Source organism: Tachypleus tridentatus, chromosome 9 (assembly GCF_004210375.1).
Source record: "Tachypleus tridentatus isolate NWPU-2018 chromosome 9, ASM421037v1, whole genome shotgun sequence".
Lineage (NCBI taxonomy): Eukaryota > Metazoa > Arthropoda > Merostomata > Xiphosura > Limulidae > Tachypleus > Tachypleus tridentatus.
The window spans coordinates 89,575,243-89,601,636 of NC_134833.1; the positions used below are offsets into that span (position 1 = coordinate 89,575,243).

Sequence of the window (26,394 nt, forward strand, 5' to 3'; positions counted from 1 at the left end):
TGTATACCAAATACAATGTACCTGTTATTTTCATCAACGGTTCTGAGAAGGTGTTTAAATTTCAACATTAAAATATTTGCCAGGTTGTAGATTTACCTAGAAATATGAGTAATAGAGAGACTCGTACTATGGTTAAAAGAAAATACCGTGTTGCCTGTTGTTTTTCTGTTGTAGTAGTGCAAAGTAATCTGATCGTTTCGAATTTAAAGGTTTATGAGTAGTTGTAATTACTACTAATAAACAAAACTTATAAACAACAGCTTAAATTTCATTACAAATATAAATTTTCTGTACCTAGTATTTTATTTGGTTGTCATAACATATTTTCAATTATGCAAGTTGAAATACTTAGGAAAGTAAGCACTCCATTGATACAGTAGTATATATGCGGACTCACACCGCTAGAAACTGGGTTTCGATGCCCGCGGTGGGCAAAGTACAGATAGTTCATTGTATAGCTTTGTGCTTCATTACAAACAAATAAATAGGAAAGCAATCATTTTCTAAAAATATCTTTTACATTATTCCAGTATTAGGTACAGTATAAAATGTACGCGTGTGTGTGTGTGTTCTTATAGCAGAATCATATTGGGTTATCCGCTGTGTTCACCAAGGAAATTCGAGACCCTGATTTTAGGGCTGTAAATCCGTAGATTTAACACTGTCCCACCAGGAGACGAATAAAATGTATAAAGTTGTGCTTTAGGGTGAAATATAAAGTAACATCCAAATGCTGAAGTTTTGTAAATCACACTGTAACTAGTACCAAGTTTGTAACTTGAAGAAGGTCTCTGAGAAAAGACAATGAAAGAAAAGTGATGTTAACAGTGGCAGATTTAAAGATGTGTGGGTTCAAGGGATAATAATTTACATGGACCCTACATCTCATATAACTTTACATAGAATATAATTATCATTGAGCTCCCACTAAGAACATGGGCCCTGGAGCTGAGCTCCCTCTAGCCCACACCTAAATACGCCACTGGATGGTAGATTACATAAGCCAAGAACAAAGGTTAGCATTACTTAATTCGAATAAGTTTGTTTGTTTGTTTGTTTGTTTGTTTGGAATTTCGCACAAAACTACTCGAGGGCTATTTGTCCCTAATTTAGCAGTGTAAGACTAGAGGGAAGGCAGCTAGTCATCACCACCCACCGCCAACTCTTGGGCTACTCTTTTACCAACGAATAGTGGGATTGACCGTTACATTATAACGCCCCCACGGCTGGGAGGGCGAGCATGTTTGGCGCGACTCGGGCGCGAACCCGCGACCCTCAGATTACGAAGCGCACGCCTTAACGCGCTAGGCCATGCCAGGCCCTTCGAATAAGTATATACGTATAGGATCTAGTTTTGCAGTTTTGATGACATTCTATTCTTATTGGAAATAGGCACTACTTACGTAACACCCAGATGGCAATAAAAAAACAAATCTTGGTCGAAAGGTAAGCATACTGTTCATTCTCACGGGAATGCCAACAGAGGGTGGCGTGACAAAATATTTATTGGCCAAATAAAGACTCAGTGAGGCCTGTAGACCAAGCAATTTTCAGGCACCAGAAGTTCATGTTCTATGATTGATTAGAACATGAAAAAAGTGTAACACATAGAAAAATTGCTTAAACAAGGAAGTCTGCTAATTACAAATGCTCTAATGATAGTTTTTAGTTAGTTAGTTATCACCATTAGATTCCATCAAGGAACATAGGGCCGCAATCGCTTGCAGATTCTTCAACAGGTATTTAAGTGAGTAAGTTGTTAGCCCACTGCACCGAGCCGTCCCTAATTTAGTAGTGTAAGACTAGAGGGAAGGCAGCTAGTCATCACCACCCACCGCCAACTCTTGGGCTACTCTTGTACCAACGAATAGTGGGATTGACCGTCACATTATAACGCCCCCACGGCTGGGAGGGCGAGCATGTTTGGCGCGATGCCGGCGCGAACCCGCGACCCTCGGATTACGAGTCGCACGCCTTACGCGCTTGGCCATGCCAGGCCTCAATGATAGTTTTTAGAGGGTACTAATTATGGCCCCTTTTCAGCATTCACACAACTAGCTGATCTTTTGACTAATTGAAATTCGTCATCCTTCCATTTTTAGTTTGGAATTTTACTATTTCATATCAATTTCTACACCAATTTTGATATATTGTCTTCTGTTAATCAATTGTGATATCCATATTGCGCTGAAGCCCTTTTTACTTCTCAAAGATCTCAATGAAAGGAGGCGTCTATGATTAGAAAATATATTATATCAAGAATTTTCTCCTCAATGATTAACTAACGTTTCAGAATGACTACAAGAATCCAGTAATTGGCCTGAATTTTGACGTATGAGCACTTATGTAGGAAACCTCACAGGCTATCTCTGATATCTGCAGGGGAAAAAATCCTCTGTCAATCACAGACTAGTCAAAGAAAGCTAAGACCACTACGGATGTATTAGTACAAATGACAAAGAAACCAGTAGACTCAACCCCGCTCATCCAATAACACGCCAGTAAATTCAAGACCACATCATAGAAACACCACAGATGTGCACTTGCATCCCATAATTGAATCTGAGTCAGATTTAGAAAAAGATTTAATCAAAATTAAGTGTTTCATAGTCAAATAAATAAGGTTGAGCTGCAAAAAGGGAGACCTTAATTGTGTCCACCCCACCATTGGTAAAGTAATTATCCAGCCACAATAGTGATACAGAAGCTATCACCAGCAAAAAGTATGAAGTGAATGAAGAGCGTCCACCTCAATGGAAGAAGTACCGCAAAAACCCAAGGATAAATTCAAAATTTGTTGGTTGTTAAATTAATAGTAATTGTAAGTTTAGGCAAGCCTGTAGTATGGAAAATGGGAGATGTGTTGTATAAATATAGCAGTCATTTCTATCTTTTAATATTGGTTTCGTTTTGTATCTATGCAAACTTCACACAACATGTGATTGAAGAAGTCTTTACATGCACAACCTCATACACCTCATGCACAACTCCTAAGGAAGCATGTACTGCGTGCTTAGTTTGATAGGAACACACTAGCCAATAAACTATTCCTGAAAAAAAGAAGTATTTTCGATGTGAGATGAAAGAAAGCATGACGGTCCAGGAACATTTGAAACAAATGAAGGAATTAACGGATCAGCTTGCTGCAGTTGGGGGCGGAAATAGAAGAAGAAGATCAGATTGTTACCTTCTTGATAGTCTGCCAGCTAGCTATGATACAATTGTAATAGTCCTGGAAACCAAAACTGATGATGTCTCATTAGAATTTGTGCAACAGGCACTGATTAATGAAGAACAAAAGAAGAAAAAGACCACATCAAATGAAACACCATCAACTGCATTAGCCACTCGCAGCAACTTCAAACCACATGGAACACAAAAAACAAAGAAAAAGGGTAACAGCTTCAAGTGTTACAAGTGTGGCAGAGAGAGACATATAAAACGCAATTGTCCAACTCTGAAGGAAATGATCCACAAAGCTAAGAATGTGGATATTAATGTGGCGGAAGATTATACTGATGGAAACAATGGTGTTGCCTTTGTAACAAACCAGGATAAAGGAATAGGAAATGGGGAATGGTTGGTGGATTCTGGTGCGTCTAGGCATATGACACACCAAAGGAACATATTATCAAATTGTCACAAGTTCAGCACACCTCAGCAAGTTAGGATTGGTGATGGAAGAACTGTTGAAGCTCTTGGAGTTGGAAACTAAACTAGAAATGACATTTAAAGTCAGTAATTTAAAGCATGTCATATGCAGAGTGTCCTTCATATACCAAAATTAGCTAGCAATCTATTTTCAGTGAGGGCTGCTACTGAAAAAGGAAATATTGTGCAATTTGGAGTTAATCGCTGTTATATCCGAGGTAAATCAAGACAACTCCATGGCATGGGTACAAGAAAGAATGATGGTCTGTACAAACTGGACTGTAAGACCAATGTTATTGAGAATGCCTTAGTAGCCTCAAACAGCAGCATGAATGGCTTGGATATATGGCATCAACGACTAAAGCATATCAGTGTTCCACAGTTACAGAAGCTTGTCAGGAGTGGAAATGTAAGTGGAATCAAATTCCAGAAGTCTGATGAAACCAGTTTCTGTGAGGGATGCACTGAAGGTAAAATGCACAGGAAGCCATTTAAGTCAGTGGGAGAAATCAGATCAAAGGGAAGACTGCAACTGGTACACAATGATGTCTGTGGTCCTATGCAAGCTCCATCTATTGGAGGTAGCAAGTACTTTGTTACATTTATTGATAATTACTCAAGATGCTGCAGAGTGTATTTCTTCAAACAGAAGTTAGAAGTCTTTGAAAAATTCAAGGAATTTGAGAAGTTGTTCTCAAATAAATCTGGATAGCGCATAAAACCCTACACACAGAAAATGGTGGAGAATATACGTCAAATGAGTTCCAGCAATATTTGAAGTCAAGAGGCATTCATCATGAGATGTCAGTAACATATTGTCCAGAACAAAATGATGTTGCTGAGAGAAGGAACAGAACTCTTGTGGAATCAACAAGAACCATGCTGTCACATGCTAAGTTACCAAGAATGCACTGGGCGGAAGCTGTAGCTACTGCAGTGTATATGGGTAACAGAGTATCCACATCGGCAATAAAAGATGGTAGTACACCATATGAAAAATGGTATGGGAAGAAACCAGATGTAGAACACATGAAAGTGTTCGAATGTCTTGCATATGCACATGTTCCAGATGCGTCAAGACAGAAATTAGACATGAAGTCTGTGAAGGTACGTTTCATTGGATATAATAACTGCATCAAGGGATATCGACTGTATGATGAAAAATCTAGAAAGATTTTCATACGGCGATATGTTATCTTTAATGAAACAGAATTTGGTCAAGAGCCTATGACAAATGAATATATCTCATCAAGTGAACAGATAGTGGACCAGGAAACAGAAGTTAAAGCTAAAGATAAAGCTGAATGACCAGCAAGAAACAGGAAACCCCCCATCCACTATGGATATGATGAGTATGCTGGTATGGCAGCAGCAAATGAATCAGTTTGTCACACTGCAAACTTATGCAGTATGTTAGAGCCAAGCACATTAAGTGAAGCAATGTCAAGTGACAATGCAAAGGAGTGGAAGTCAGCCACAGATCTGAAATTTGAGTCTTTACAAGAAAATGACATCTGGGATCTGGTGGAATTACCAGCTGGAAGAAAACCTATAGGTTGTAAGTGGGTATTCAAAGTTAAGTATGGAAATACTGGAAATGTAGAGAGGTTCAAGAGTAGGCTGATAACCAAAAGCTACTCACAAAATTATTGTCTGGATTACGAGGAAGCCTTCTCTCCAGTGGTGCGCTATGCATCAATTCGCTCCTTGATTGCATTTGCTGTGCAGAACAACTTTAAAATTCACCAGATGGATGTCATAACTGCATTTCTTAATGAAAATCTGGATGAAGAGATATACATGGAACAACCGGAAGGCTACGCTGCTCCAGGGAAGGAAAACCTTTTGTGTAAGCTGAAAAAATCACTGTACGGATTAAAACAGTCACCATGCTGTTGGAGCAAATCATTTCATAAACAGATGACGGAACTGGAATTTGTTCAGAGTTCAGCAGATCCATGTGTTTACATACGGAAGGGTGAAAATCTAGCAATAGTTACAGTATATGTGGAGGATATTATTTTGGTTGCTGATAGTGATGATGAAATAATCACTATAAAGGAAGCACTGAAGGAAAAATTCCGCATGAAAGACCTTGGAAAGCTCCATTACATCCTTGGACTCAGTGTTGTTCAGGATGAAAAGAATGGCTGTGTATGGTTAAATCATTGACAGTAATTGTAAGTTTGTGTAAAATTAAGTGGAAGTGTTAAGAATATTGAGATAAGTGCTGCCACCTGTAGTTAGGAATATTTTTGTGCATGTGCTCTCAATGAATAAAGCACGTATCAACAGAAGGCGCATAATTAAGGTCGAAAAGTTTAATACTTTAATACTTAAAATATATTGTAAAAAATTCTTGTCAATTTTTCTCGTAAATTCGATCAGGAAACTTTAAATACAGGAGTCACTGAACTGTTGTTTACAATTGTATCTAGCCAATAGAGTGAATCTGTTAGAGTGTATTTTTGTTTTGGCTAGTTTTGAATCAATCATTGTTTTGTTTGCCGTTATTTGATTATTCAGCCATGAATATGCACAAGTAAGTTTATTTTTAAGTTAGTGTAATCCAACCTAAATATAACTAAATAAAACACTATTTAAGTTTATAGAAAACTTTAACGAGGAAAATACCAAACTTTTGTAGTTATAGGAACTGAAAATTTAATTTTTATTACCAGATAATTTAAAAGAATCCACTAGCTTATGTCAGAAGTGGGACTAGTCAAGCGAATATAAAATATCACTTAGAATATTGAATATTATGACTACAAGGGCAAAGAACGATAATTTAGTATTACTTGAGGTGATGAAATTATTAAGACAAGATCAAGAGGAAAGAACAAGAAGAAACGAACAGAGAATTAGAAGAACAGAACGGGAATTTAAGAGACGAATCTAAAGAAAGTAAAATAATACTTAGAGAATAATAAAGAAAAATAAATCTCCTAGAAACCAATATTTATGAAACTCCAAGAGATGAGCAGGAGAATTAAAACAGCGAGTTTGAAGAAATGCAAAAGGACGTCAGTAAAATACAAACAGACTTCAACAAAATCAAAAGGAAAGCGGCAAAGTTAAAGAGAAAGAACAAAGGGAGATTGACAAAGTCAAAAGAGAAGTAAAGAAATAAATCAACAAAGTAGAAATGACCATCACTGAAGTATAGAAACTTTAGTTAGAAGATAAAGCACCTGAAAAACAAATTATTAAATGCAAAGAATAAACCAGTTACACTTCTTTCTGTATTGGCTCAAGAGTTCCAACCTAAAACACCATCTATGTCAAAATATATAATATAAAAATGTAATTGGTCTTCATCTTTTACGAGTACTATCGTGCAGTATATTACTGGTGGAGCTTCCTAGGTTACTCCAGCCATGACACTGTCATTTTCAGTTACACATTTAGCCAGAATTTCAACACAGGCCACTTGAAAAAATAATGAGGTAGGCCAGACTATAAAGCGCTAAATCATTTCTGGGGTTAATTGGTTTAATAATGAATAACAAATAATTAATCTTACTTCTCATTTAAAAGGACTATCTTCAACAAGCTTTCCAATTGTAATAAAAAAGTACCAAGCATTAGTACCTGCCTTATCCAACAGGTTTTGAGTTACTCACAATAAGTAAATATTCAGAACAAAGCAGAAACGGGATACAAAAAAGGGAAAAAAAAAGGCTTTAGCCAAACTTGTAGAATATTTGGAAATATTTTCTCTAATTATTTTACGTTGATACTCCTTGAGAAGTAATGGATTCATTGGTAGGTGGCCAATTTTTAGATGCCATTACAGACAAAAATATGCAAATTAGGTTGAAACAAAGTAAGTAAGCATCTTTAAATGAGGATCTACAGTTAACCATGAAACCTGGATCCATTAAAGTTGTAGATCAACTCCTTAAGAAATTATATAAAGGTTCCAAAAATATCTGATCCTGTAGCACTGAATCATTAATCCCTCTAAAAATAGTCTAGAAAAACTGAAATAACTGATCAAACAGTCACACGGAATGGAAGAAATAAACATAACAAAATATGTATTTCAAGTCTAACTTAAAATGACATATTTCAAAGATTTTTAATTTGATACTAGAATAAAATAAAACTCCTCTCATAGGATATTAGAAAGAAAGGAATATTATAATTTTAGAAAACATGGTCATTACAGCCGATATTGCAAAGAATCAATAGCTGTTATCAAGCCAAAAACACAATACACTGAGAATAAATGTCAGAGTCCAGTCAAATAAAAGGAACAACAAATAACTAGTCAGACAACAAAAACAGAGTAACTAGCTGGAATTATAAGGTGAAGTTCAACTGGAAATACCTACCTCAAGTGAGAAAAGAAGCTTATTATTTGAGGAAAATGTTCCAAGAGTCCATAGGCATAATTATAGAAAAGCCTTGCAGGATGCTAATTGGCACTAGTTCTAAAGTTATTTGATTTGTTAATGAAAGGGGGAAAATTGCTCCAGAGATGGAGAAAAAAAGAGGAGATGATGCAAACAGCAGATTAAAATAAAGTTCCAGCAAAAGAGAAATTAAAAGTTACCCTTCTCTATACCTTAAAATATCTAAGCAACTTACATTGAAAAACAGTGCTTATTAAGTGCTAAGTTCGTACAAAGACATGGACGCGAGGTTCAACTAACATCAGATAACTCATAGGCTATGACCTGAAAAGCACTATGCACTTTATAGTTATTAAAGGTTGAACTCCCTATTAAAACAGGGAGGGTAGTCATTTTACCATAAATAAATGAAATATTCATACCATGAGTTAATCAGCAATAGATCTACCTTTAATAACTGGAGTTTTAGGAATCAAATACTCTGGCATGTCCTGAGAAATTGACTGATGTAAAAGCTCTCGTGGATGTGAAAGATAAAGATATTAGATATAACTTTACCAGGGAACACTAAAGTTAGCTGCTGATAAAATGAAAGATTGCTATGATGTTAATACTCATAAAACTGTATCAAAGTAATCTGATATACTTGACTAGTTATCGTTACAAGAAAAGACGAACTTTAAAGTAAGTGAGTTTTGTGAAGGGCCTTACATCGTAATGAATAGAATCAGAGATATGGACTATAGAATTCAGAAGAATAGGCAATCCAAAGCAAAAATTATCGACTGTGATTGTCTTTGAGAGTATGTTGGTGAGAGAATGGACAACTGGGTAACTCCAGAGAAAACTTTTAAATAGAAAATCAACCTGCTACGGAGGCTGAATTTCCTGTACAGACTACTTCCAGATAACCATCAAGCATAGCTGAAAATACTTGAACTAACTGAAAAATAAACAAGGAATTATAATGGCAAAATAATTGGAATACTCAAATAATTAACTCAAACACCTACTTGAGAAAAATTTTCCCATTAACAAGATGGACAGTGATAACAAGAAACAAGACGTCATCTCATGTCTATATCATGGCAACTTAAGAGAAAACTACAAAAAAAAACTTGGTAAATGAACAGCTTACTGTAGTGTTTTATTTTTAGTATGAAGGTTGTTCAAAAAACTTCATAACCTAGGAAGGGACTAGTACTATGTGTTGTATGTTTTCAATATTGTGATTTATATGTTTACTAGAGGGCACATTACGTTAATATCAAAACCTTTAATCATGTAAGCATAAAGTGTTAAAACGCCTAACGTCAGTTTTAATGAATTTAAAAGTATATTATAAAATAATTGGTTGTGAAATATTGAGTAGAGTTGATTCTATTCAGTAGGGTCCATTAGTTATACTTTTTTACTTCAGCTAGTGATCATTCAATCAGTGTTTTGTTTAAAGCTACATGATCGACCAGCCGCAAAGTTATACAAGTGAGTTTATTTTTACATTAATCTAGTAAACTTAAGTATGGAAGCACATTATGTTAATATAATAATAGGTAGGCAAACAACGATTTAGAAGCACAAGAAAGAGTTTTATTGATGGCGAAATATACTACTACTTTCAATAGATCATTGGTCTACTTTCTTTAGATATGATCAGTACGAAGTAATACAAGTTTTATATATTGTTAGAAAGACAAAAGACACAAAGATTAAATGTCACGGAAATTGTCAGTAGGTGGCAGGATATAGATTGATGTCAAGTTGGTCAAATGTATGAACAGTGAATATACCTTGTGACATTGTTAGGGCCATTATCACAGTTTTGTGAGCGGTGCATGATTTAGTGGTTTCTATAGTTTTCAAAGAGTCTTTTTTTTTTTTTTTTAGTTTTGGGTTGGTGTAAGAGAAAAAAATTCACACTAGATAACTTTATGACCTGTTTTATATTGGTAATATGTTAAGGTAGGTATCTGGAATTAATCTTTACGCATGTGGCCTTGATGTACTTTGCGACTTATTTCTAAGGAAAGTGACTTTTGGCCTATGTATTTATTTACATATCCACATGGGATATTTTATATGTCCTATTTTCGTTTTGTTTTTTACTATGGATTTTTTCGGATTGGACAGTAAGATGTCAGTTTTATGTGTAGGTTTGAAAACAGTTTGTACACGAATGCTCAAGTTATTTTTTTAAAAAAACTAGTACTTTCGTTAGCAAATTCTGGCAGAAAAGGGAATGAAACAAAGTTGTTATGTTTTGTGTTGTTGACAGGTTAAAAGTTAAATTTAACATAGTTTTCACTGTTTCGTAGATTGATACAAACTCTATCTGTGAAAACTGAATCCTCTAAATTGTGCTATATTCTTCAGGTAGTTCAATTGAATAAATATGTCTTCTTTGTGAGTGCAAAGTTGTACAGCATGTTTAATTTACATAGGTGACGAAGTAGGAGGATTTTTCAGTGATAGGTAGAAATTAGATCTTATGTGTAGTAGTGTGGTGACGGGATAAGGTTTTCTCTATGTACCGGTTGTAACTTTATCGTTTTTTTCTTTTTATATTCGCATCTGAAAAGTGAAAACAGTTATTAGATTGTATTTCATGTATAGAAACTATGAAATTGGGTCTTAATGTGCTTAATATGTTGCCACATCTGAAAATATTAAATAACACCAAGAAATCTTAAATATAGTTAATATACGTGGTTAATTCATTTTTATTTGGGTATACTCTAGTATCACTTGAAGTGTTTATCTAACGAAATTTCATTATTGCAGTTCATGGAAAACAAATGCCGAAAATATCGTCATCATGGATTTTAATGAATCAAGATTTAAGACAGTGCATCATAGTCTTATACGATTATCTTGCATGAAAACAATGACAATGAAAATGGTATTTGGATTGACGTATATTAAACTAGAAATTTATAAAGCGAGAATTTAAACGTAGTGTAATTTTATAACTTATCGGTTAATGCTCCCCAGTGGCACAGCAGTATTTCTGTGGACTTACATCACTGGAAACTGGGTTTCGGTTCAGGTGATAGGCAGAGAGCAGGTAGCCCATTGTGTTGCGTTGTGCTTAACTTCAAACAAACATAAAAATTAATAATTTATTATTATATAGCTGTCCCCGGGTAGGACAGCGGTAAGTCCGATGTGGCTTTGCTACAAGAAAGAAAAAAACAAAACACTCTTATATAGTTGGCCCGGCATGCCCAGGTAGTTAGTGCACTCGACTTGTAATATGAAGATCGTGGGTTCAAATCCCAGTCACACTAAACATTCTCGTCCTTTCAGCCGCGGGGACATAATTCTGTGACAGTCAATCCTTCTGTTTGTTGGTAAAAGAGTATCCCAAGAGTTGGTGGTGGGTGGTGATGACTCGCTGCCTTCCCTCTAGTCTAACATTGCTAAATTAGGGACTAGCGCAGATAGCCCTCATGCAGCTTTGCACAAAATTCAAAAGCGAACAGACTTGTACAGCTATTTTATTTATTTCATAACATACTTGTAGATGTCGCGGCTTATCAATACCAGCTGACGTGGCAATATTCATATGAGGCTAGGAGTGACGTGTGTGTTAGAAGTCAGACTAGAATTGTCTTCTAGTTTTTGCGCATCTGTGGTAACAGTACGTGAGGGTCGAGGCATAAAATAAGCCTAATATTATTTATTCTTCAATAGTATAGTAATATTACTCTATTAGACAATTTACTATTCAGTAGCAAGGTAAGTTACGTTTTATATGGTGATTTTGTTTATTTTGTATTGATTACAATTTAGTTGAACTATAAAAAAGTAGAATTTAAAATTGCAAAGCTTACTTGTATGTATAATACAAATTAATCGATAATTATATATATATATTATTTTTTCATAATTTATATGCTAGTAGAACTAGTAGTGATAAATATTAAAGTTCGTTGAAGTAACGAAATGGTATAATATTACTATTTTACTAACAATAGTTATTATTATATCGGTGATCATATTAATGATGCATAGAATAACTTGTTGCTTGTAGTGATTGTTAGTGTTAAAATTAAATATTTAATTATTAATTAGATGTAAACAGTCTTAAAATTTATTATTATTGGTGCCATAGTGCTTACTACAACTGGGCAGACATATTTAAGTATTTATGTAAATATTAATGTTGTTGCCACTGGTAATAAGTGTGGTGTTTACCAAAAAAACTGAATTATAATTAAAGTACTTGACCATTATTTGTTATTAAATCTATTATATGAGATCCTTGGACAGGATTCAAGTCAAAAACTGGGTGAATAGTAGAATTTTGTATCTGATTAATTGTTAATATCATTAACTTATTACATTCAACTGATATTTGCACATGAGATTAATTTTTATACTTTAAAATGAAGGGTTTTTCAAGAAATTTTTGAAGTACCACTCGTTTAATATGAAAGACATCTTTAGGTACAACAAGCTAGGACCAAATTCCCTTCGAAATCGTTATCTGTTGCATAGGGAAATGTATCACACAAGCAACATAGTATGAAACCTCTTACAAGTTGAAATTATTATACTAATCTGTAGGTTTCTTGCCACAAATATTAATAAGATTATTTTACTAAACTACCAAATTTCCATTGGCAAAGTAATTGCTTTATGACATCGATTATATATTTAAAAAAAAAAATAGTAAACTTAACAGTTACTAGTAGGAATTTTATTAAGTACAAGTCACATACACTTAGTTCTGTAGATCAGTTTACAATTTTATAACCATACTAAGGTGATTGGGCCTTAAGTGGTGGTAACTGAGCACATGATTACTTAGCATATCATCATTGTCCAAAAGGATTGTAAAGATAACAGCATGGACCTCTTGTTAGAGGTAAAAGATAATAAGATTGTTAGTGCTATGAGTAGAAAATTAGCCATTGTATTGTTTACAACATTCCAGTGTGAAGTAAGCCAAAAATCAACCAAATGGTAATTGATTCTACACTGTAAACTCATTATATGTTTATAATTGCACATAATAAGAGTTATATTGTAATTACAGCCTATTTATGCATAATCAGACCTTTGTCTTCCATTTTAAGTTATTTCATACCTAGCTAGAGGTAGTCATGATTAAATAGTCCTGCTTGTTTAACTATGTTAACAGTACTGTTACTGTTATTAGACCATGGATGGTAACTTCTGACAGCTACAGTTAAATGATTAAATTGTTGAACAGTGAATGTTTTCTTTGAACAGTTAAAGAATAACTATTTTTTATTAAATAAATATTACAGTTGGTTACAATGGTTATGTTTCAAGCTGGGTTATTGTTTACTCCAGTGAAGTAAACATGAAGACCAGGTATCACTGTGGGTAATAGTGTAATTTGTAGCTACTTGACCACTCTTTTTTTATATATATAGAAATTGAGTACAAGCACAATTCAAGCATACTATTGCATTCAGTTGCACAAACTGTTGTAGTATGTATCACTGTGATATGTATATGTGCACTTAGTTCTTACATAGCTGAAGCTGAACAAATTTATATTATAACATTGTTACTAAGACTGTCTGCTCTTGTCTCTAATGTCGAACTGCTGACCAGAGGATGCAACAGACCAACAATATCTACCACTAGCTCTTGAGCTACTCTTTATCAATAAATAAAGTTGCTCCAAGGTTAGAGTGGTTATCTCTGTCTCCAGGGATGTTTGTCCTTTCAAGCATAGGGACATTATAATGTCATCATAAATTCCACTATTTGAAGAATAGCCTAAGAATGTGTGGTGGGTGTTTCATTGGTCAACAGTTTAGAATTGGGCATGGCAACAAATAGCCTTAATACTTTGCCACAGCTTGAAACCAAAGAAACAAATATAACACTGATACAGCTAAAAAGAACAAGTATATTTGATAACAACATGAGTCTGATCATGGGACAAATGTTATAATCACCAACCACATTGTGTTGACCTAAAGCTGAATTAACTTAAATAGTTTTTAAAATCTTTATTTCAATATTATGGTTGCCTAGGTAGTTGGAATAATCATGAATAGTGATAACTGGAAACACTTATTTCTATTACCTGATTATTTTTCACGTGTCATAACTCCAGTAGATTAAGCTTAAAAACCTTGAATTAATTGAAAATCATATTGGCAAAATTTGAATTATTGGGATAATTGGAAAACTAGGAAATACTAAAATTGATTTTTTTTAATCATTTTTATGAAATTAATAAACTAAATTGTAGTTTTGATTTTTTTCCATAATTTGTGATACTATTCTAATTTGTGTAATTGATGCTCGTATGTTTTCAGTTATATAGATTGAGAAATACCTCCCATGTAATATTGTATTGATACCAGTGATGTATTAATATTATTGCTACTAGTTTGCAGAGAATTTAGGCTGTAAATCAGTTTTAATAATTTGTCTGATACTTCACCCAGATCCCATTCTCTGCTATTATGTTGCCCATTTATTATATTAAAAACAAAATTGTGTTACTAGTTAAAATATAAATTTATAAGAAATTACTAAAAATCCATTTTGCTAAACTATTATTAGTCTTAGCTAAAACTCTTTTTGTATTAAATATGTTGACCAGTATGTCAGATTTAAGTCTGTTGCAAAATTTGATAAAAGAAAATCTAGATTAACACTATTTTAATTATGACTACATTTATTAAGAGACCTAGTACTAGCAGTGTCAATTCTATATCTTACAACTGGCTGACTGGTGCTTCTTGTGAATTAAGGCTCATTGTGGACAAAAATTTGAAATTGAAATTCATAGCTTCTAATTTTTCTCTTTTGTGAATCTTAAAAGTATATAATAGAAATTATGCTGTGGCTATTTTCAACAGTTCAATTTGTGGTGTACATTCCTTGCAAATATAATTAAGTGCATGAAATAGTATCAATGACTGTGTAAGCATTTTAGAACTTTTCACAGTATAAACAGTTATGTATGTAGTATTTATATTATATGTTTTGTGATCATTACACCCTAATAGATATTTCATCATTTCAGGATATACTAATGATATTCAATTATAGAGAACTGTATTATATTTAAACAATTTTGAACATGTGAATGAGTCAGTAAGTCACATGACAGCCACATTAATATAAAGTCATGGTATTGGAGCATCATGTATCAGAACTATGTTTTAACATTGTTTGGTATTCAGTTGTTTTCTTGATGTCACCAAAAATTAATCCTTTTGGGAAGAATATGCAACAGCTTTTTCCAACACAAAAATATTTGTAGAAAGTCATCATAAAGATATGTTCAGTTTGGGAATTTAGAATTTCCAAAATTGCTTACATATAGTTAATGGCATTATGAAACAAATGAATATGAATCAACTTGGAGCACTAGAACAATTCAGAAAGGTACTCTTACAGTGTTGAATGAGTGCTTTACCTTGTGATACATGAGAATCTACAAATGCAAATATGTAAGAGAAAACAATCCACATTCCCCAGGGAACACTACACAACATAATCAAAAGGATATCAGTTTGGAAAAGCAACACCATTGCTTCACAACATGTCTGAAAAATAAAAGACCTAGTGTAGAAAACTATGAATATCACCTAGCTAAAGGAAAGTGGTAGCACATGATGTTATTCAATAATGAGTGTGTGTATAACTAAAATGTTACACACTAGTTACAACATGTCAGTGGATGAAAAAGTTTTAAAAAATGGTATATGATGTCACAAACCTATTTAAAGTGATTCATGATTCACTGCTTGATACTGCATTGGGGTCAGTTTAAGGGTTTAGAAAACAATAAGGTGAACTTAGTATGCCATCATAGTCCATATAGGTTTCCATATGATCAAACTGAAGTAGTCATGGGGAAATTGTCATTTTTGTATGCTACACAAATATGATTATCTTGTTTGATTTTTTCTACAATTTATCAGTACAGTCCCTTGGTTCCCAGCTTTTAAATAACTGTGATGAGGTTTAAATACCATTGGATAAAACAAATTATAAAATTACATCGTTATAGGGTGAATTAAATTATAAAAGTAATAAGATATATCTTTTATAGAGAACAAAAGATCATAATTAATGGGAAACTTGGGTACCTCAGAAACAAACCACAAACTTAGAATTTTTGTATAGTTTCTTTAAACATATATTTTGTTACTAAAAATATTGTTACATTACATTTGTAAGAATATTTGACAATTTTTCTATGACAAATGCTTGGTAAACATAATTACGTTTAGAGAGTATAGAAGTAATGGTAAAATATTTTGTTGTTCAAGTTTTTATTTGTTGAATATTAATCAAACAATATACATAAGTGAAATAAATTGTATATTTTTAAACCATACTGCATCTATTTAATATAAATTGATTTTTAACAAAATATCTAGCTTTGGTTGATGCTAGTTGGACGTCAGGTCTGAGGGAGTGATAAATCTTTGTTTATGTAATTTGTTTTTTATGCAATTTATAGCTAGATGTGGTGATAACTTCAATTAGCAAATTAAAGCTTCATAAGAAACACGATAATCAATTTAGGTTAATTAACTGGTTATATAAAATGGAACTTTTATGAACAACAAAAAATGAAATTGTAAGAAGCATTTTGATGCTTTTATAAAAGTGCCTCAACAAATTTTTGAAAATTTTGTAACATAAAAATATTTGAAAACTAAACCACATAAATTTCTTAAAACTTAAAAGTACAACTTTTCAGTCAGCTTTTAGTAAGTTTCATGCAATTTTATTGAGTATTTCTACTGCAAGGAGGAAAAAATTAGTGGATATCAGTAACCTCCTTCCCCCCAATCCTCTATCCTTAAAGGATTAAAGTACCTGATATAAATTTTGTGTTAATAGAATTAGTGTATTTGGGATATCATTAACTCTGAACACATTTTGTAAGTTGTATATCACAGATGATACAGGTCATACAACATTGTGAATGTAAATAGAAGATCAAAACAAGTTTAACCCAAGAGTATAACCATTATGTGAAATATTGTTATATCTGTATTATAAAAATGATGAGTATTTATTTTCTCAAACTAGTTATTATGTAGATTTTTCAAATTTTATTTTGAACTTAACAGAAGTGGCCTTATTTTTGGTTAAATATTCTGTGATCAAGCCCTCGTTTAATCATTGTTGGCTGTAGCAAAACTAATCTGCAATACAACAAGATTAACAAAATTAACATTTTTGATACAAGGGTTTCTTTTGTACTATTATACACTTGAATTGCTAATAAATGACATGCAAATAAAGGTACTTTGACAAACTATATTTGTTTTAGAAATCAAAATGAACTTTCTTCTGTATTACATTAATTACTTAAGATTGTTATTTTGCTTTTCACTCTTAGAATAAACTACAAGCTATGAAAATGTGTGTGTGTGTGTGTGTGTATTCAACCTGTTAATTTCTTATTTAACAGGGAGAATGACTGGCTACCAGACATACCAAGATTTTATCCAACAGAATGAAGATCGAGATGGAATTCGATTTAGTTGGAATGTTTGGCCCTCTAGTCGACTTGAAGCTACAAGATTAGTGGTTCCACTTGGTTCACTGTTCACGCCGTTAAAAGAAAGACCTGACCTCCCTCCAGTACAATATGATCCTGTGCTTTGTAATCGTCCAACTTGTAGAGCCATTCTAAATCCTTTATGGTAAGAATGTGCTAAACCCTGTTTTATACATACCACTAATACCTATCTTATAAGAACACAAGTGAAAATAATTAACAGGTTATACAGCTTATCATGATTGTTGGTTTTTAAATGACAAGGATCAAATCTCAAGCCATCTAAATAAATGTAACATTTGTTTTCTGTGTACTTGACAAAAATCTAAGCTATCATCATTACACCACAATATATAACAAACCCTTTCTCAAGTTAAAGTTGCATCAAGAAATTTTACTTAAGCAAGGAACTAGGTTACAAAAATATTTATATTAAATGGTCAGGTCATCAGTTTTAATGTTATTAATCCAGAAATGTAAAGACTTGTACAGATAACCTGGCTTTACCATTAGTAATTTTCAAAAATATATGTACGTAACTTGAATTGGGTAACAAAATGTTTTTGATGCTGTTTTTCATGTGAAGTATAATCTGTTAAAACTAGGAGGAATATACACACATTGGCCTGAGGTCTCAAACCTTTGAGAGAAATTCTGTTTTTGTGTAAATAGAGAAAAGCCAGGATTATAGGGGTCACCAGTGCTTTGAACATTTATTGGTGTCATTTGTTGTGCATGTTTTACAAGAGATTGGAAGTGTTTCAAGTTCTTGGAATATATTATTTGAACAAATAGCTTATCATTGTTCATTACACCATTTAATGTCAAATTAAATCAGGGTAGTTTAAAAATTTCCAAAAATTGGTTGTCTTTCACAGTTGATGATTTTATGTATTATGTTTTTATAAAGTAGTACAGTGTATTCTAGTACTAGCCAGAGTTTGATACTATGAGCAGACATGATACATGTTTATATCATGGTTAAATTGTTCTGTTGTTATTTTGACTAATTCTGTATTTATGTTAGTTTAACACTTAATTAGTAGATTATCCTTACAATGTACAGTGCTATACAGTGTAGTTTTGTCTTTATTGACTTGTTTCATAAGAACACCTTATGAAGAAAGTTTCCTCAAAGATAGTGAGTACTTGGTTTTGTCATTTTACTATCATTTAGTTTGGTTTTGTTCATAATAAGCAATATTGTGATAAGAGAAATAGATTAGTTTATTTTTTGTATATGTTTGTGGTCTGTTTAGAGCTAGTCAGTGTTTTTTATGTTTTACTTATAACAAAGGCTTTTATACAATTTAAAAGACCAGTTTACTGCCTTATTTGGCTTTCAAACTATTAGTTGTGTTGCTTTATGCATAATTAGACAAGGTTTAATGTGCATTTTTTTTATCAAAAAGTAAGTTGAACATGAACTGGTAATATTTTTGTTGTTGAATTAATATATTATTGATATGAAGTGACTGCTATTTCTGAGTGAATATTCTTGTGATTTTTTTTATAAGCAAAGATTTATCTTAAATATTGTAGCATTATCTTTCAAAAACATACTAGTTTGCAGATGTTTGAATTAGCATGGACTTGATAAAAACTGGCTCTGGACTTTTCTAGCAATTAAAGAAACATTTACAGCTATTTCAGTGGTGCATTAATTCATAACAGCCCTAACATCTGTCATTTCTACAGTACCAAAAAGTTACTTAAACCATTTTCATTTACTTTTGTGTTTCATATAAAGATAGCATTGTGATCTGAAAAGAAATCTATTCTCATTACTTGTATGTTTTATTCCCACAGCCAAGTTGATTATCGTGCCAAGCTTTGGGTGTGCAACTTTTGTTTTCAAAGAAACCAAGTAAGTTCAAAGTATTTTGGTTAATCATATGTTCCTATCTTGCAGCAGCTTGTTTGTATAAATTTATGGAAGTATTTAGAAAGTTTTTTTTTTGTTTTTCTCAAAGTTATTGATTCTTTTATTGGTCATTACTAAAAATTATTGAAACCAGTAGTTTGTACAAAGCTGTTGGGATGTTATGAATTTTACACTTAAGGCAATATTAATAGAAAATCTTTTTTTGAAACCTATTTGTTTTAAAAAGACTTAAACACTTGTGTAATTTTGTCTGCAGTTTCCTCCTCAATATGCAGCTATTTCAGAACACCACCAACCTGCCGAACTTATTCCACAGTTCTCTACAATTGAATACACAATTAGTGTAAGTAGAGTATTGTGTGTATGTGTATGAAATGTTTTTTATGTTATTTATTAATGACACAGGCTACAGTTTTTGTTTTTTTCAGCCTTACTCATTTAACAGACTAGTATTTTCTATACAACATGTAGAATGCTGAAGGTGTTTTACATATTACGTATTTGTTTTTAGCATATATTGTGAAACAAAGACTTGAGTTAATCCCTTGTGTTGTTTTAAATATTTTACTTGTCAAAGTTATATTAATTGATACTGTGTACGAGCTCACATACAACATTTTATTACAATGTAAAATAAAGTGCGAATAATTTGTTGAAACCAAAAACTGTTGATAACTTCAACATTACTCTTTGTATCAATTTTGGTATTCTATGTGGAATTATATACTTATGTGACACTAAATAGCTTTGCATGACTAAATTGTACCAAATGAAACTTATATTTCGAGTATTTTAAATAGTTTGGCTAAAATGCATCAAGCATCAAATGTTTTGTTTTTTGATCTTGTTTAAAATGTTATGAAATGGATAGGATATTATAAAGATCGTTGGTTGCAGTTTGGGTTTCATGTTATCTGAAATGTAGAATTATTAGAATTTTATTGGTGCTAATATTACATTTCTCATTAATAGAGGGCAACTTGTCTTCCACCTATTTTCCTTTTTGTTGTTGACACTTGTGTGGATGATGAAGAGCTTACAGCACTAAAGGTAACTGCTGTGCCTTCGAAATTTATAAATGTTCCTGGTCAGATATCTGTAATTTTCCGATTAATAAGGGTTTAGCAGAATAACAATATTCTATTGTTTCTCTGTATCTTGCAACAGCTAGCTTTTATACTTGTTAGATGAGATTCTTAATTTCTGCTGTAAATAATATTGGCAATCGCTAGTAGTTTATACACACAATTGTTGATTCTTACACTCAAGAATCTTCTATAAATTTAGAAAATGGGTAAGACTTGTGTGATACACATTTAATAGTATACATTACATGCATTAAACTGAAACAAATGCAGATATTAAGATAAATGTAACAGTAAATCTGTTGCAACTAAAACATAGGTGCTTCACATTTGATTTGTTTATTATAATTTTTTATAGTTTGATCATTTCATTAAAGTAAAAGTCTTTAAAATTTAAGAACTTGGCAAAATTGTTAGCAATGAATTTTTGGACCAAGTGTGGTTTATCTGTAATCTCCAGTTGTTTTTCCAAAGGAATCCTTACAGATGTCTCTTTCTCTGTTGCCACCAAATGCTCTTATTGGCTTGATAACTTTTGGCAAGATGGTTCAGGTTCATGAACTTGGCTGTGAAGGAATCTCTAAAAGCTATGTTTTCAGAGGAACAAAGGACCTTACAGCCAAACAAATACAGGTAGAAATATGTAATACAAATGTGTGTGTATTAATTTAATTTTTTGTGGTAGATATTAATCCAATATAGAGAAAAAATGTAAATTTGATATCTATAATGTTAGAAAATGTTAAGGTTTAGCATTTGCTGTTAATCACTGGTAAAATTACTTTAAGAACCTGTAAAAAAACAAGTATTTTCTGTTGTCTTTAATAAACCTACAGTTCCAAATAACATATCCATTTCTGCATCTTAATTATATCTCTTATTACGCATTTCTCGTGATACAAGAGAATATTTCGTTTGTAGGATATGCTAGGGATTGGCAAGTTCCACCAACAACAGCAACCCCCAAACCAGCAGCCTCCAGCACCAGGCCAGCCAGTTCCAGCTGCTAATAAGTGAGATTTTAAAAATTTTGTACTTGCAAAATATTTGTAGAAAGTATGTAGATATTTATTTCTTCATTCAGAAAGCTGAAGTAAAATTAATTTGGACCAATGTCATCTTGTTTTCGTTTTTCCAAATGAGCTTGTTGAAAGATTAAATTCAGTATTAACGCTAGTTAGATACTATTCGAAATAAGAAAATATATTAATATGCTGTGTTTTATTATTTCATGGAGAAAATGTTTCCTTGTTCATTTTATAATATAAAATAAAAAACTTCAACAGGAGTTTTTGTCAGTGACTTGTAATGGTAATGCCAAACATGGACATAAGTTGAAAGCATATGTTTATGTAACAAATTTTCATTTTAACCACTTCTTACATTACAAAAGGACATTGTTTCCAATTACATTGCACTCAGACATAAAATTTGAAAAGCTTATGCTTAATTTTATCAATTTTGTTTGGTTTTCTGACATTTTGTATAGTTATCCCTCTAGTTTTAGTTAATATTTCATACATATAATAAATTAGCATAAATTAAATAATTTTAAAACTGATCATAAAATCAGTGTTCTGATTTCAATGATAATACCTTGTGAAACTTTTTTTATTTTCCTAGATATTAAATATTTTCTTTGTATGGGTTTTATTTTTGACTGGACACTGGGATGTTTTTTAATTTCTTATAGTATGTGTTTTTTATCTAGTTTTTTGGTTGCCAGCATATACAAGTTTTGTGGGTTTTTTTCACAAACTTTGAATATTACTGTTCCTTTATAGGTATGTTACAATTAACAGTAAATTGTTGCACTTAAAAGCTCTATAAAATAGTAATAATCGAGATTCTTTTCAGTTAACCATGAAATTTACATGTTTCCTGTTAAATATTTTATGCAAACAATTTAGGTTTTTGCAACCTGTTCATAAATGTGACATGAGCTTAACTGACTTACTTGGAGAACTCCAGCGTGATCCTTGGCCGGTTTCTCAAGGTAAACGCCCACTGAGGTCAACAGGAGTGGCCATGTCAATTGCTGTTGGACTATTAGAAGTATGCTTTCATGCAGTTTATAGTTTAATGAAATCAAATTGTAGTTTAAAGAGGAAAAGTTAAAGGTGATATAACACTAATATAACATTGTTTTAATTAGTATTATTAAAATTCAGTTTTGAAACTTGGTGACCCAATATTTGTAAGATAATTAGTATAAATCTAATTTATTCCTGGTTTATAGTTGTACACCTTTATTTATTCTCTTAGTGTACCTATCCTAATGCTGGAGCTAGAATAATGTTATTTGTGGGTGGAGCTTGTACACAAGGCCCAGGTATGGTTGTCGGTGATGAATTAAAAAACACCATTCGGTCTCATCATGACATTGAGAAAGATAATTGTAAACACATGAAAAAAGCTATAAAAGTGAGTAACATTTATTTTTCAAGTCTCTTTAGGTTAAAAATTGCTGTAACCTGTAATACTTTATAATCATAGTTGTACCTTTTAACATTCAAGTAACCATCATTATCAAACCTTTAATATTTAATTTATTACTATAACAAATCCTTTAATGTTAAATTGAAAATTTTTTGTTGTTATCAATACTTATAATAAAATAATATTTGCTCATACTTTGTGACCACAATGTTGTGTTAGTGGTGTTTGTTAAAAATTGAATTTCAGTAATTTTTAGTTGTATGTGAATTTTCATTTACTATTGTTATTAATGGGAGCACGTTTGTTTCTGTACATTTACGGTTTCTTTTATTAAGAGAATTAGTTTACTAAGTGTCTGTAAAAGAAAAAAAAGAATTCCATTCAGTACTGTTATAAAAACTGGAAAATTTGTGTAGTGCAGCTACAGAATTGATTGGATGATACACACTGTGAAACCAGTCAATAGTTTTGTGTGTAAAAACAGTTTGCTTAATAAAAAAAATTAGAATCATTAGTAACGTATTAAAACAGAGCCACATTCTTTATTGTAATTTTTGCTGTGATAATTAAAAATTGCTGGTTTTTGTTTGTTTTTACTAGTGATATAATTCCATTAGTAGTGGTAGTAGCAGCTTGTACTAGGTGACACTGTTGTTGCTCTAATACTGGGATAGCAATCAAGCAAATGGTACACATATATATAAAAAAAATAAAATATTTCTGATTCTGCAAGACATTAAATTTTAATCCTTTATTTGGTGATTTTTTAATGCACGTGCATAAAAGTGATATTAATATCTAACTTATTAAATTTCCCTTTTCATATATTTAATCTCATGTTTTTATGATATTTTAACACTTCCACAGCATTATGATGGGTTAGCAAATCGAGCTGCCAGCAATGGACACATTATCGACATATATTCTTGTGCACTGGACCAAACAGGTTTACATGAAATGAAATCTTGCACCAATCTAACTGGGTAAGTAAAATTATAAACAGTTTTTTTTTGTTTTTTTTTACTTTTACACTTATTTACATTTTTGATAATTAAGGATTAATTTATTATCAGGTTGTCTGTTATATATATATACCTTCTGGATACTATTCAAGTTAACTGTACAAGGTCCTGATATTACATATTCTTTTTTCTGAATCTTGTTAATTAATTATATGTATAATGAGCAAGTTATATAAAATTTACCACAGAAATTTGTTATAAATTGAATAATTTATAACTTTTATGCAATTATTTTTCCTCAAAAAATGTTGCTTGAGAAAAAAAACTAAACCAATCAGTTCATATGGCTGTAACTTGATAATTTGTTAAAATCAGCCTCTTCTACTTATAAATTTTAAATGTTAAGAGAACTTGTTTCTTAGGCAGAGATATTTCATAGTTCACTGAGCATTAATGTTTAAATAAAAAAAAAAAAATGTAGAAAAAAATATGGGCCATGTTTGGTAAGATGAAGAAACAAATAAGAACTTGATAAGTGTCAAAAGTTGTTGACTCAAGTTTTAGGTGTGTAATATATGCAATTTTATCTGTTTTTTTCATTAATTGTTTTGCATTATTGAAAAATTTGGCATGGCATAATGCCAGCATGGAATATCTGACATTGTTCATTTTAATTCAAGACTCAACATATATGGCATTAGTCCTTCATGTTTGATGAATACTAGAACACTGACACTTATGTTTTGCAGGTGCCTGCTATTGGTCCTTTTATTTTTATCAAGAAATAAACTTTTGAATTCAGGTTTTATTATTTATGGCATTGCAATCAGCTGTTTTGTATATAAGGACAGGCTCACTTTGCATGACTGAGGTTGACTTCAGCTGAGTTTATGTATTGTAATAATGGGGACAATTCTTTTCATTCCATTCCCCCATAGAGAGTGGAAGCACACCCTGACATGTATGAAGCATTTGTGCTCCCTCCACACATGCACAGGCTGTATTTTGTATAAAATTTATTTGTCTTGTGTGTATAAGGACGTAGTTCACTTACATCAAAGATAAATATTCAGTAACAGTAATAAAATTGTTGAGGTTTGCTTATCTGAAGTTTATTTATGTATGATGCCAGTTCACGACTCATTTGAATTGTATTCTCATAGTGAGGCAAAATGACTGAGTGATACTGTGGTAATTATTATCGTGACTGTTATATCTAAATCAGTGTGTTATACTGTGTAAATAAGTTAATGTTTTATCAATAGCCAGTTATCATCCCACGTTGAATGTAATTTCATCTGGTAACAAATGAAAGATAACTGAAAGGTGATCAACCAGATGTTTGGGATTGTGAATAAGTTGGGTATTGGTTGATACTCAGAAATTTCAAGTGTTGTGAGTTATGATTAATCAGAATTTGAAACACTTATGATGCAAATTTTGTGATAATTTAGACATTTACATTGTTGTTTTTTCTTCAACAAGAATTTAAGTATTTTGAAGATCAATTCTATTGCTTATGTAAAAAGGTTTTTAAGAATCCTGATGTTAATGTTTCAGTCCTTCTTAGTAAAAGAGTAAACTGTTCATGTTAAAGTGCCATGTAAAAAATAATGAAATTGAAAGTTATTTGTTTTATTTCAGAGGGCACGTAGTAATGGGAGACTCCTTCAATTCATCTCTTTTCAAGCAGACATTTCAGAGAGTTTTTGCAAAAGACAGTAAAGGAGAATTTCAGATGGCTTTTAATGGAGTTTTTGAAGTAAAGGTAAAATTTCAGATCATGATTATTTGAAATGACATTTTTATACAGATTTTTGATAAATCTTTTGACAGTCAATACTTTATGGTGCTACATATTCTTAACCCTATGCATATAATTTATGTTATTGATATTCATATTGTTGTAAATCAGGTTGTTATTCATGCGAGGTGGGTGAAGAAGGTTTATTGGTTTTGAAATCCGTACCACTGCTATGAACGAAAAATTGAAACAATATATTTTGCACTTAGCCAGATGACTTGTGAGATGCTTCTCATTTTAATTTTGTACAAGCTTGATTACTGTTAATAGAAGGACTCAGATGAAAGTTTTAATTACCTAGAAACAGACATATAAATCACTGGATGACAGAAGATTGAAACAAATCTCAGATAGTCCAGAAATGGGGGTGTAGCAGACAAATGATACAAAAAACAGTTAATATGATGTATGTATTACTGCTAATACATAATCTTAATTATGTCCCAAGCTGCCCATTACAGTAGAGAGATGAGTGCTGATAGGGTTTGTTTTTTCCAGTTCAAGTAAAGCATTATCTTAGGTTGGAAAAGGACCAAGAAAATTCCCTCAGAGTAAGATATAACCACTGCAACAAAAATAAATGGCATTGATTCAGTAAAGACCTTGCAACTTGTTAGCCACATGAACAACAAAAAACACAAGATGTGTTCACCTGCAGTATACATTAGCAGTACAACTGTGCAT

General features: G+C 32.0%; 1 protein-coding gene across 2 annotated transcripts in view; it reads left to right on the plus strand.

The window, feature by feature from the left end:
* Positions 1-11,556: 11,556 nt before the first annotated feature.
* Sec23 (transport protein Sec23) overlaps positions 11,557-26,394 on the plus strand; it is a 30,592-nt gene continuing 15,754 nt past the window's right edge. Inside the window, exons 1-11 of one of the 2 annotated variants that reach the window (XM_076455590.1) lie at positions 11,557-11,750; positions 17,446-17,680; positions 19,345-19,402; positions 19,677-19,763; positions 20,393-20,470; positions 20,980-21,138; positions 21,427-21,518; positions 22,416-22,560; positions 22,771-22,929; positions 23,812-23,927; positions 25,551-25,674. In XM_076455590.1, coding sequence (XP_076311705.1) covers positions 17,451-17,680; positions 19,345-19,402; positions 19,677-19,763; positions 20,393-20,470; positions 20,980-21,138; positions 21,427-21,518; positions 22,416-22,560; positions 22,771-22,929; positions 23,812-23,927; positions 25,551-25,674 — 1,248 coding nt within the window. In that variant the 5' untranslated portion in view covers positions 11,557-11,750; positions 17,446-17,450. The remainder of the gene's footprint in view (positions 11,751-17,445; positions 17,681-19,344; positions 19,403-19,676; positions 19,764-20,392; positions 20,471-20,979; positions 21,139-21,426; positions 21,519-22,415; positions 22,561-22,770; positions 22,930-23,811; positions 23,928-25,550; positions 25,675-26,394) is intronic. The other variant, XM_076455589.1, reaches the window with a different exon arrangement.